Source organism: Ichthyophthirius multifiliis (genome assembly GCF_000220395.1).
Source record: "Ichthyophthirius multifiliis unplaced genomic scaffold scaff_1120509250623, whole genome shotgun sequence".
Lineage (NCBI taxonomy): Eukaryota > Ciliophora > Oligohymenophorea > Hymenostomatida > Ichthyophthirius > Ichthyophthirius multifiliis.
This window is the reverse complement of record NW_004086589.1, coordinates 1-12,794: the sequence shown is the minus strand read 5'-3', so window position 1 is coordinate 12,794 and position 12,794 is coordinate 1. Positions and strand designations below refer to the sequence as shown.

General features: G+C 16.2%; 2 protein-coding genes across 2 annotated transcripts, besides 38 other annotated features; both read left to right on the top strand. All coding sequences in view use genetic code 6, as the record gives it.

The window, feature by feature from the left end:
- Positions 1 to 452: 452 nt before the first annotated feature.
- Positions 453 to 2,566, top strand: IMG5_085310 (nol1 nop2 sun family protein, putative; the record flags this gene model as incomplete). Its single annotated transcript, XM_004035817.1, has 7 exons — positions 453 to 493; positions 555 to 635; positions 677 to 802; positions 893 to 1,138; positions 1,179 to 1,423; positions 1,552 to 2,075; positions 2,144 to 2,566. Exons 2-7 carry the CDS (start codon positions 571 to 573, stop codon positions 2,564 to 2,566), a joined length of 1,629 nt encoding a protein of 542 aa, XP_004035865.1. The 5' UTR covers positions 453 to 493; positions 555 to 570.
- Positions 804 to 880: a microsatellite.
- Positions 1,471 to 1,535: a microsatellite.
- Positions 1,487 to 1,537: a microsatellite.
- A 251-nt stretch (positions 2,567 to 2,817) lies between the features above and the next one.
- Positions 2,818 to 2,906: a microsatellite.
- Positions 2,907 to 3,076: 170 nt separating this feature from the next.
- Positions 3,077 to 3,151: a microsatellite.
- Positions 3,091 to 3,157: a microsatellite.
- Positions 3,158 to 3,354: 197 nt separating this feature from the next.
- Positions 3,355 to 3,395: a microsatellite.
- A 14-nt stretch (positions 3,396 to 3,409) lies between these two features.
- Positions 3,410 to 3,464: a microsatellite.
- Positions 3,415 to 3,464: a microsatellite.
- A 4-nt stretch (positions 3,465 to 3,468) lies between these two features.
- IMG5_085300 (zinc carboxypeptidase family protein, putative) lies at positions 3,469 to 11,429 on the top strand (the record flags this gene model as incomplete). Its single annotated transcript, XM_004035816.1, has 15 exons — positions 3,469 to 3,668; positions 3,918 to 4,258; positions 5,359 to 5,606; positions 5,783 to 5,978; positions 6,022 to 6,673; positions 6,810 to 6,993; positions 7,041 to 7,314; positions 7,364 to 7,509; positions 8,146 to 8,185; positions 8,921 to 9,110; positions 9,408 to 9,495; positions 9,590 to 9,769; positions 9,833 to 10,119; positions 10,166 to 10,493; positions 10,655 to 11,429. Coding segments are annotated over 15 exons (4,129 nt in total), but the record flags the coding sequence as incomplete, so codon positions are not given.
- Positions 4,007 to 4,039: a microsatellite.
- Positions 4,774 to 4,849: a microsatellite.
- Positions 4,781 to 4,877: a microsatellite.
- Positions 5,615 to 5,754: a microsatellite.
- Positions 6,677 to 6,793: a microsatellite.
- Positions 7,316 to 7,353: a microsatellite.
- Positions 7,510 to 7,534: a microsatellite.
- Positions 8,206 to 8,274: a microsatellite.
- Positions 8,211 to 8,288: a microsatellite.
- Positions 8,277 to 8,347: a microsatellite.
- Positions 8,351 to 8,452: a microsatellite.
- Positions 8,376 to 8,427: a microsatellite.
- Positions 8,827 to 8,884: a microsatellite.
- Positions 10,497 to 10,594: a microsatellite.
- Positions 11,356 to 11,398: a microsatellite.
- Positions 11,430 to 11,878: 449 nt separating the features above from the next.
- Positions 11,879 to 11,963: a microsatellite.
- Positions 11,880 to 11,964: a microsatellite.
- Positions 11,893 to 11,988: a microsatellite.
- A 26-nt stretch (positions 11,989 to 12,014) lies between these two features.
- Positions 12,015 to 12,095: a microsatellite.
- A 140-nt stretch (positions 12,096 to 12,235) lies between these two features.
- Positions 12,236 to 12,360: a microsatellite.
- Positions 12,252 to 12,398: a microsatellite.
- Positions 12,258 to 12,307: a microsatellite.
- Positions 12,272 to 12,368: a microsatellite.
- Positions 12,285 to 12,404: a microsatellite.
- Positions 12,285 to 12,420: a microsatellite.
- Positions 12,290 to 12,408: a microsatellite.
- Positions 12,335 to 12,414: a microsatellite.
- Positions 12,346 to 12,419: a microsatellite.
- A 213-nt stretch (positions 12,421 to 12,633) lies between the features above and the next one.
- Positions 12,634 to 12,688: a microsatellite.
- Between the last annotated feature and the right edge of the window lie 106 nt (positions 12,689 to 12,794).

The following is a 12,794-nucleotide window of genomic DNA, read 5'->3' as shown; positions in this document are numbered from 1 at the left end:
ATGTTCAATTTCTAAAATTATTTCTTAGCCTTTTTCACGGATTAAAGATATTTCTTCTTTTTAAGAAATTGGAATTTAAATTTTTTACATTTTTTTTTTTAAAAAATTCAAATTTTATATTTTTAAAAGCGAAAAAAAAATATATATAAAATTATATATGTGTTAAAATAAAATAATTTGATTATATTTTTATTTATATATGAATAAAGAAGATTAATAATATTTACTAAAATCGAATTTTCTTGAATTTTATCTTTAAATAAAAGCTATTCCTGAGGAAGAAAAGGAATAATTTTATTGTGTATTTTTTACTTTTTTTATATATTTTAAAATTAAAACAAAAGACATGTGCTTAAAAATTACCAATTACATTTAGATTAAATAAAAGCAAGTAAGAAAAAAAATTAAAATAGTTAATTACTATAAATAAATATAAAGTGAAAATAATAATTTAATATAAAAATTAATAGAACAATAATATCCTCAATTTGAAGTAAAAAAAATTAAGATAAAAAAATATAAATAATATTATATTTATATTTTAAAATATAAAGAGAGTTAAATGGTTAAATGATGAATATGCATATTAATTTTTATTACCAAATCTAGAAATACGCAAAAATAAAGATTTTAAAGTAATTGTAAAATAAAAATAAAAAAATATAAAATTTAAAAGAAATATCTTGATTTTCTAAAAGAACAAGATGCTTTAGGTTAAATTTCAAGATAAGAGTTAGTATCAATGTTACCTGTAATAATATTAAATCCATAAAAAAACGAAAAAATATTAGATATGTGCGCAGTATAATATAAATATTATATACATATATATTTATATATATATATATATATATATATATATATATATATATATATATATTCTTTTATTAAGGCTCCAGGCTCTAAAAGTAAATAAATTCTTGAAAGAATTAAAAATTGTGAAAATTCAATACTTTTTTCAAACGATATTAATAAAAATAGAGCATTTATGCTAGCTTTTCATGCTTCAAAATTAAATTCTTAATGTTCTATTATTACATCAAATAATTCTTTAAATTTTCCATAAATTGAAGTCTTTGATAAAGTTTTATGCGATGTGTGCCTTGCTCAGGCGATGGTACTATTAGAAAATAAAAAAGTAAATTTAAAATATAAAATTATTTTATATTCTTTAAAAGGTTTATTATATAAATGGTCAAGTAAAATTGGTAGAAACTTGCATTGTTTATAATTAGGTATATTATTAAGAGGAATTTTTTAACAAAAGTTGGAGGATAAATAGTTTATTCCACATGCTCAATGAATCCTTTGGAAAATGAAGCAGTTGTTTCAGCTGCTTTAAATATTTTAAAAGGTTTTATATGCTTAGAAAATTTAAATATATCTTTTTAAGATTTTAAAAAAGCAAAAATAATAAATAAATGTAATTTTAAAATTTAAAGATAAAATATAAAAATATTTATAATTAATATATAAATAAATTTTAAAATATATAAAAATATAAATATATAAATATTAATATAAATATAAATATATATTTTTATTTTTAAGGGCCTGTTGTTTAAAAAAAGTTAAGCAATGCTTATTGGAAATTTGAAGATATATAGGAAAAATATTTATAAATTAAAGATAAATATATTTTTTAAAGTATGTTTCCATAAGAAAATGTAGATTTTTGTTTGAGAATTCATCCACATTTAAATAATACAGGAGGATTCTTTATCGCAAAATTTTAAAAAATAAGTCATTTTGAATAAAATTTAATATAAGAATATATATAGAGAATTCATATATATGATTTTTAATATGATATTTAAGAATAAAAAAATAAAAATGAAGATTAATTAAAAGAATTCGAAAGTATAAATATTGAAAAATTAGTTTGTTTGAAAAAAAATGAAATAATTTTTTAATAAATTATTAATTTTTATGGAATTTAGATTAATGATGATATTTTTGAATATTTATATTATCATTTTAATGAAAACGGATAACTTAGTAAGCATATTATTTTATTATCTAATTATATGAAAAACATTGTCGATTAAAAATAGGAAAAATATAAAGATTTATAAGTTTTATTTAATTTTATTTTTTTTTTAAGAAAAAAAAACAAAATAAATAAATTATAAAAAAAAAAAAGATTATTAATTGTGGAATTAAAGTACTATCTAAAATTAAAGATTAAACACATGAAATTAATGTATGCTTTTATATATAAAATAATATATTTTTTAAATAATTAAAAAAGTATAGAATTAAATAATAAGGTATAATTTATTTCTATGATAAAATTAATAAATAAAAAATTTCATTTGATAATTATGAAGATTATTTTTATATACTAAAATAATTACCAAAAAAATTTGATCAATTACCATAACTGATTTAATTTTAACTTTAAAATGTTAAAAATGGTGTAGTTATTATAAGCATAAATAAATTAAAAGAAAGCGCTTTTACAGTATGGAAGGGAATTAATAATTTATCTATTTTATTAAGCAAAGAAGAAATCAAAGTATTAGAATTTAAAGCAAAAAATAATTTGTTTTAAAAGCAATAATGATTAATATAAAAAAATAATGTTTTTAAATTATTATATATATATATTATTAAATTTAAAAAAATACATTTAAAAAAAAAAATATTTTATTTAATTATATTAAAAAAATAAATAAAATTATGTATTATTAAAACGAATAAAATTATGAATAAAATTAAGGTTTAAAAAAAAATTGATAGCATTATAATATTTATAAAAAAAGTAATAAGAAAAAGTATAGAAGTAGAAAAGAATTTAATGAGAGTAATTAAAAAATATATAAATATATATATATATATATATATATATATATATATATATATATATATATATATATATAAATACATATATATATTTATATATAGTCTATGAATATACGTAAAAACAAATAGTTAGCATCTGTTTAAAATAATTGTCAATCTGCAAATGTTTAAAATAAATTAAGAGGTGTAATTGAGCGTACTTATAAAATTTAAATATAAAATTTATCAGACGAAGTAAATTAATTAAAAATTGAAAAACTTATGTTAGAAAAAAATTTATAAATATAAAATAATAATAATATTAATAATATTTAAAATACTTAAATATATTAAAATATTGAAAATAAATAAAATTCTGTAAAAAATATTCATTTAATTGAAATTGAAGTAAAATAATATATTATTTTTATTTATATAAAAAAACAAATAGTAAAAAATTTAAATAGAAAAAGCAAAGAAATAAATAATTTAAAAATTAAATTAAAATTTACTTAAAAAACTTAATAAAAATTAAAATAATTGAAAAAAAAATTCTTATTAATAAACTTCTATATATATATATATATTTAATTATATATATATATATATATTTTAAATTACCACAAAAATATTAAATATATATATTAAAAATAATATATATATAGAAAATTAAATATATAAAATATGCATAATATAATACAATTAAACGACTACGATATACTAGAATAACTTGGACATGGTTCATATGGAGTTATTCATAAAGCTAAGAACAATAAAAATAACCAACTATGTGTTATAAAGACTATTAATACAAGTGAAATGTCCTAAAATTAAATCGAAGAAGCCCTAAATGAGGCTACAATTTTAAAATAATGTGAAAATGAGTACATAGTGAAATACTATAATACTATAATATAGTAATAAGACCTGCATATAGTAATGGAATATTGTGAAAATGGCGATTTATTATAATATATATAAAAATACAAAAACTAATAAATACCTGAAAATGTAATTTGGAAGTTTTTTTTATAAATGGTATAAGGATTACAATACATTCATAATAAAAATATACTACATAGAGATTTTAAAACTATGAATATTTTTTTAACAAAAAATTATAAAGAAATAAGAATTGGAGACCTTGGAGTGGCAAAAATACTAGAAAAAAACAAAGATTTGGCATAAACTGTTATTGGAACTCCTTATTATTTATCCCCTGAAATATGCCAAGAAAAAAAATATGACAAGAAAAGTGATATATGGGCACTTGGATGTGTTTTATATGAACTTTGTACGTCAAAACACCCTTTTGAAGCTTCTAATTAGTTTGCTTTGGCCATGAAAATTCTCAAAAATAAAGTTTAGTAGATACCTTAGGGGTATTCGAAACATTTACATAGAATTTAATATTGGCTTTTATAAAAAGACCCTGCTTAAAGACCTTGTACTGAATAGATTTTATAGGATTCTTGTATTTTTTTTTGTTTAATTTTTATATAGTTTTTTTTTTTTAAAGATATATAGTGTTTAATTAAAGAAAAAAAAAAAAAAAATTCAGAAGAAAGTTTTTTTTAATAATAATTCAAAAATAAATCGTATAATAATTAAGTTTAGAAAAGTATGAATTTTTTAAACGAAGCTTAGGAAAAAATTGATTTTTTTTAAGAAAATAATTAACATAAATAAAGCAAAAGTTAATTAAAATTACCAGAAATATAAATAAATAGTATTAATAATATTGAATTTTAATAAAAAAAAAATAATAATAGTATAGAAAAAAAATAAAAAAAATATTATGATTATTAACATAAAGAAGTAAAAAAAATAAAAACTTGTCAAGAATTAAATATTTAAGATAAAAATGAAATTAAAAGTGTGGAAAAATAAAATAATTGTCATAAAATATCGGAAGATGATTAATTTTATTAAAGTTTAGCTTTTGAATAGAATATAAGTATTATTGGATTAAAAAAATAAGGCTACATAAATAATTATAATAGATATAATAATAATAATAAAAATAATAATAATAATAATAATAATAATAATAATAATAATAATATTTATAGCAATAAAAATAATATAAATAAAAGCTTTAATGATTTATTATGTATAGTAGATTAATAATTATTTAATTATCAAAAAGATTTTTGTAAAAAATTACCTTTTATTAAAAAATAATTAAAACCTGATAATATTTTTTAATCGAAAGATATTTAAGAATTAAATTAACTTTTTTAATTAGAATAGATTTAATAAAATAATAGTTGATATAATTTTAATAATAAGAAATAATTATTTTTAAATTTTTATTATATTATCTTAAATTTAAAACAAATAAAATTTTAATTAAGAAGAACATAAATAAGTTTTATAATGAAAATATATATATATATATACAAATAAAAAATATATATTTATTTATATATTTAATCAAATATTTTTATTGATTAAACTAAAAAAATAAATAATATTCATATAATATTTTAATTATTTAAAAATAAATAAAATTTTTTTAATTATATTTATATTTAAAAAAAATAACTTAATAAAAAATGAATAATATGTTAGAATTAGACCATTTAATAGGTTTTAACGGAAAACATTTAAAAATGTGTTATTTTCATCCAAAGGATGATTAAAAAATATTATATGCTGTAGCAGGAATTGTAGTAATAGAAAACATTAACGACAAACATGATTAAAAATTTTTAAGAGGGCATAACATGCCAATAACAGCATTAGAATTATCAAATTAAGGAAATTTGATTGTTACAGGATAAGCAGGTTCTAAATAAACTAAAACACTAGAAGCACCAGTAATTTTTATATATATATAGACATAATAATATATATATATATATATATATATATATATATATATATATATATATATATATATATATATATATATTCATATATTCATATATATTATATATATTATTTTTATATATTACATATTTATATTTTTATCTATTTAATTATTTTTATAAAGATTATTTTATGGGATTATAATTCATTAAGACCAATATAAACATTAAATGGCATAAGAGAATGTGTAAGCCGTTTAAGTTTATCACCTGACGAGCATTTTTTAGCTGCTACAGGTGCAAATAATTCTCTAACAATTTGGAATTTAAGAGATTTTACAGTTGTACATAATAAATTACTAGAACATCCTATTTCTGCAAGTAAATAATAAAATATAAATAATATATATATATATACTTATAGTTTAATGGGGTAGTATGCGTAAATCTTCTACTAGATACAATACATATCTTTTAATATCTATATATGGCCCTACAATAATAGTAAATACTTTAGATTTTAATGTTGGCTCTATGCAGTATACATTAAAATCTAATACATGCTAACTTCCAAATTCTGGTTTAGTAAGACAATATACTCAAGTAGTAATTGACTAAAACGGAGATTATATATTCGCAGGGACTACTGCTGGAGAAGTATGTATATATAGTCTCTAAAATATGATATTTAAAGCAGCTGTTCCTATAGGAAATAATGGAGTTTTAAGTTTAGCATTATTTAATGATATTCTTTTTGTGGGAAGTGGAGATGGAAAATTAAAAAAATTGAAAGGTAAAGATACAAGATGGGCTTTAGAGAGTGAATTATAAGTTGAAGGAGCTATTACTAGTTTAAGCTTGTAAAATAATTTACAAGAATTACTTGTAGGAACTGCTAACAATAATATGTATAGAGTTCTTACAAGCAATATAGATGCTACTTTATAAACTGAAGGACATTAAAGTAGTATAGTAGGAGTAAGCTTTCCATTTGATAAAAATGATATTTTTGTTACTATTGAAATAAATGGATTGTGTGCAGTTTGGGATAATAACGAACTATAGATTATTACAAGGTAATATATTATGTATATATATATATATATATATTTATATTTAAAAAGATATAAATATATATATATTTATTTGTATATATATATATATATATATATGTATGTATTTATATATTATTATATTTTTTTTTTTTATTAGATGTTTACCAGTCGGAATGAATAAAGTTTTTGGTAGTAGTGTTACAGTGGCAGATGATGGAAGTATAGTATGTGGATATTCAGATGGGTTTATTAGAGCCTTTAAAATTACTAATAAACCATATTCACCTGTTTTTTGGGAAATAGTAAATGCACATAAAGGTTGTGTGAGTTCTATTTTTATGGTATATTATTTATAATTTTTAATCATATTATTATATTTAATTATTAGAATCATAATTATGTACTTAGTGGTGGTTAAGATGGTATTGTAAGAGTTTGGAGTAGAGTAAATAAACAATTAATTTAATAAATTTCGATGCATACTAAAGATGTAGTAAGTGTTTTTCCTGATATTTAAAAGGAAAATATTATACATTCAGCTTCTATAGATAAATCGGTTAATACTTTTGATTTAAAAACTGACAAAAAAGTTATTTTCCACTAAGCTAAAAATGGGTAAATTCTTCACATGTCCTAAAGAAAAGATCATGAATTAGAATTAAGTATTTTTTTTATATTTATTATATTTTTCTTATTTTATTCGTTTTATAGTTACTTGTGGACTTAATATTCCTATTCTTTTCTGGGATTGTGATGTTTAAGAACCTGTAGAATAAATTAATTGCCTTGATAAACTTAATTGTATAGAAGTTTCACCTTCAGGTAAGTATATGGCATTAGGAAATGATATTGGAGAGGTATTATTTTTTAGTATTATTTTTTTATGAAAAAAATAAAATATAAGATTATTGTTATAGATATTGTAAATAAAAAAATATGGGAAAATATTTAGGACATTCTGATGCTGTTTCTAAATTAAAATGGACTCCTGATGAAAAATAGATTGTTTCTACAAGCTTTGATAGTACTATTTGTATTTGGAATTTTTTCAAATGAAAAATATTATATAAGATATGCAAAATAAAATATATACTTTTTATTTTATTTTTTAAATTTATATTTGTAATTTCTTTTATTAATTTAGGCTAATTAAAATATATATTATATTAAAAATTATTTATAAAAATTTTATATTTTAGTAATTTATAAATATAAAATTATTTTTAAAAAAAAATTTCTTGAATAAAAAAAAGTTATAAAATGAATAAATATTAATAAATAAAAATAAAATTTGTAAATTTGTAAATTTATAATATTAATAAAGAAGATATTTTAATTTTAATTGAAAAAAATGTTTTTAATAAAACAATATTATTAAATTTTCTTAATAAAATAATTATAACATATATAAAAATTAAATCAAAAATAAATAAAAAAAAAAATTAAATATTAATTCTTAAAACAAAAATAAAAAGATCTATTATTTTTTATAGTTCAAAAATAATTTTTAATATAAAAAAAAAAATGTTATGTGTATTATATTAATAAATTTGAATAAATATAAAAATTAAATTTTAAAAATAAATATATAAAATATTATTATTTAAAAATATATAAAAATTAAATATATTAAAATACAGAAATATAATAATATATATATAAAATTACAAAAATTATTATTATATGAATAAAATAATAATATAAATATATAAATATATATCAATATATATATTTATAGATTTATATATTTTATATTTATATATATTTATTTTTATTAAAATCATAATATATATATATATACTTTTTTATTATCTTTAATATAATTATTATTTTTTTTTATATATATATTTGAATTTCTTCTTTATATATTTTATATTAACTATATATATACATATGGCTTATATTTTTAGTATTATATTTTATTTATTGTTCTAATATTATCTTTTTATAACTTATTTATTAATAAATAATTATTTTAAGATTATATTTGATATATACTTTTTATTTTTTTAAGTTTTTAAAAAATATTATCGAAAAAATAATAAAACATAAATAAAATCAAATTATATTTATAAAAATAAAAATTATTCAAAATAAAAATGATTGATTATAAAAAAATAAATAACTCTTTATCATCTCCTATAATAAAAAACGATTTTAGTAAAATAATAATATAATATTTTAAATAAAATTTATATATAACTAATAATCTATATAAACTATTTATATATATTTAAATTAAAATTATGTATATATAATAAAATATAGATAATAATTTTTACAAAAAAGATGAGGGTTATGCTTTCACAACTAGTGAATCTGAATATGATTCAGAAGATAATGATTTATAAGACAGTCATATAGATATAACAAAATATTTACCTGAAGCAAATCCTTTAATACCTAAAGTTTATTCCTAACTCTTTGAAGTTAAAACAGTTAACAATATTTAATTTGAGTAAAAAATATTAAGAAGAATTTACTTTTTTGTTATTATTTTTTTTTTGTAAAAAAAATAAAAAAATTAGAGCATTACCTTAATTTAATAAAGATAAAAATTTTAAATTCCAAGAACCATATTAAAGGAATTTATCTTTAAACGAATATATGTCTTAATAATAAATTTTAACAAAAGAGAAATAGAAAGAGGAAGAAAATAAAATTTAATAAAAAAAACAAACTAAATATTTAATAGAAAATCATAAAGCTAATAAACTAAATTTAGTTTATTAAAAATATAAAAATATTAATTTAGATAATCCTACGTAAATAGATGGAACTTATTATTTCGCAACATATATCTCTCACTTAAAAAATTATTTAAAATCTAAAAAAAAGACAAAGTTATTAACTTCTAGTAAAGAATAACATGAATAATTTAAAAAATTAACATATTAATAATAATAAATGAATAAAAATTAATAAAATATTAAATAGATATAATTTTCTTCTGAATTTGAAAGTGGTAATTTATTTTCAGCATATAAAGTTTCGGAAAATGAATATGATTTAATCTTATAAAATGATATAAATACAAAAGGAAATACTTAATGGTTCTTTTTTTCTATAAAAAATACTAAAGCTGGTTAAGCCATTAAATTTAATATTTTAAATTTAGTAAAAATATAATTATATTTAAAAAATAAAAAATAAAAAATAAGTTTATAAAAAAATAAATAGATAAAAACAGGAAGTCTTTTTAATGAAGGATTAAACCCAGTAGTTTTTAGTGTAAAATAAAATGAAAAAGATGGATAAGAATGGATTAGAGATGGTTTTAATATAAAATATTATAAAGGAGAATATACACGAGATGGTTTTAGGGATAAGCATTATTACACATTAAGTTTTAGTTATTATTTTTAACATTCAGGAGATATTGTATATTTCGCTCATTCCTTTCCATATACATTTAGTAATTTAAAAGAATATATTAATTAAATACTATAAGATGAAACTAAAACAAAGTATAAAATTTTAATATTTTTAAATAAGTTAAATAAATAAAAATAGAATTCTAAATATAAGATAAATAGCTAGAACATTAGCAGGAAATAGCATAGATTGCTTAACTATAACATCAAGTTCAATGATAAAAAGAAATCAAAGAAAAGGTGTAGTAATATTCGCTAGATAACATCCAGGAGAAACAAATGCATCATACATGATGTAAGGTTGTATAGATTTTCTACTAGGAGAAAGTAAAGAAGCGCAATATTTAAGGGATTCTTGTGTTTTTAAAATTGTTCCTATGGTAAATCCAGATGGAGTAATTCATGGAAATTATAGATGTTCATTAGCAGGATGTGATTTAAATAGAAGATGGAAAAAACCTCATAAAGTAATATATATATATATATATAAATATATATAAAAATAAATATATATTTATATATATATATATAAATATATAATTATATATATATATATATATATATATATTTTTACTTATTTATGTTTAAATACAAATCTATAAATTCATTTATTTAATATAATAATTAGAAATTACATCCTAGTATTTGGTCAATTAAAGATATGATTAAAAATTTTAGCAGAGAAAGAGAATTGTGCTTAATTTTAGATTTACATGGTCATAGTAGAAAAATGAATACTTTTTTTTATGGTTGCTCTTATAAAGAAGATCCTGTTTTAACTAGAATTTTTCCTTATTAAATGTCTAAAATGAGTGATTATATTAGTTTTTAGGATTGTAGGTTTAGTGTTAGTAAATGTAAGGAAAAAACTGCCAGAATATCTCTTTGGAAAGAACTTAGGATTGCTAATATATTTACTTTGGAAAGTTCATTTTTTGGTAAAATGAAGGATTAGAGATGCTATCATTATACTATTTAGGATTATTTAGATATAGGAAGAGATATTTGTTTGAATTTATTTAATGTTTTGGAAGACGAAGAATTCAAAAAGGGAAATAAAATTAAATTAATGTAAGAATTAAAGGAAAACTTCCAAAAGATTATCGAATAAGAGGAAATAAATGACGAAAATTCATTCGAATCTGACTCAAACCCTTCCGAAGATGAATTAGAAGATGAATAGATGGTAAAAATATTACCTAAATTCGTATATACGAAAAAACAAAGCCGAATATTCCAATAATAAATTGAAAAAGAAAAAGAATAAAAAAAAGAAGATATTTAAGCAAAAAAGATTTAATTAAAAAAAGCGATATAATTTCGAGTATAAATAATAACAAAAATAATGATAACAATAATAATAATAACAATATAAATGAAAATATTGAAAATGTTAGAAAATCGTATATTTTATAAAAATTTATATCTAGAAATGTACCTAAATTTGAAATAACTAAAATAAATAAAGGAAATTAAAGTCAAGATATTAATAAATAAAGTCAATTATTAATGGTTGATGTAGCAGTTTAAACTGATGCCAGTTTTATTATGGAAATGAAAGCTTATTTATTATAAAAATAAATGATTATAGGAAATTAATAATAATAATAAAGTAAAAGTGAAGGAAAAAATTTACTTTATTAAGTAAATTCCTTAAAATAGATTAAAGATAATCATTTTTAATTTGGAAATCAAGAATTAAATCAAAATATTAATTATAATGATAAAGTAAATATTAATATTATTAATTAGTTTATAAAATTGTTTATATAATAATTTTTAAAAAAACATTAAATAATAAAAAAAAAAAATGTATATTTTTAAAGCATTTTATATAAATATATAGTTTTTTTAAAAAAATTTAAAAAAAAATTATAAATAAAATAATAAAAAAGTATAAAAAATAAAAAAAAAAAATATAGAAATAAATATAAAAATTATGTAAAAAAATATAAATAAATACATATATTTAATTAAATAAATAAATTTATATATAAATATAAATATATATTTAAATATATATATATATATATATATATATATATATATATAGATATATATATATATATTATTAATTCATTTAATTAGTTTTTTGTTTATTTTACTATAAGTTATATTTTTTATATTTTTATATTTACAGATTAGAGGTAATTAAAGTTTTAGGATATCTAATACTTTAACACAGAAATCTAATTCTTAAATTAAAGTAAATATTTATTTTTAAAATTTCTATAAAATTATAATAATTATTATAATAAATATTTATATTAATATATTATAAATTTTTATTTATATATATATAAAATTATTAATATTTTATATTTAAATTTATATTTATATATTTATATTTTGTTTTATTTATATTTATATAATTATATATTTTATTTATGTTTAGGATTAATAAAATTATATTTAATTAATTGATAATAATAATAAATTTAATCTCTAGGTTAAACCTAAAACACCTTAATTGAGTAGTATAAATTATTAAACTATAGAAAAATAGAATTTATTATAAAAGAATTATTTACCTTCTTTGTCAATTAAAAATTTAGCTTAACCAAAATAATAAAAATAATTATTTAAAAGAAAATGATATTATATACAAATAAAATTATAATTACATTAATATAAATATATATATATATTTAATAAAATATAAAGATCTTTAATTAATTTTACTTTTTTTTTTTTTTTTTTTCATTAAAAAAAAAACAAATTAAAAGAAATAAAAATATATATATAAAAAAAAACCACTATTATTACTA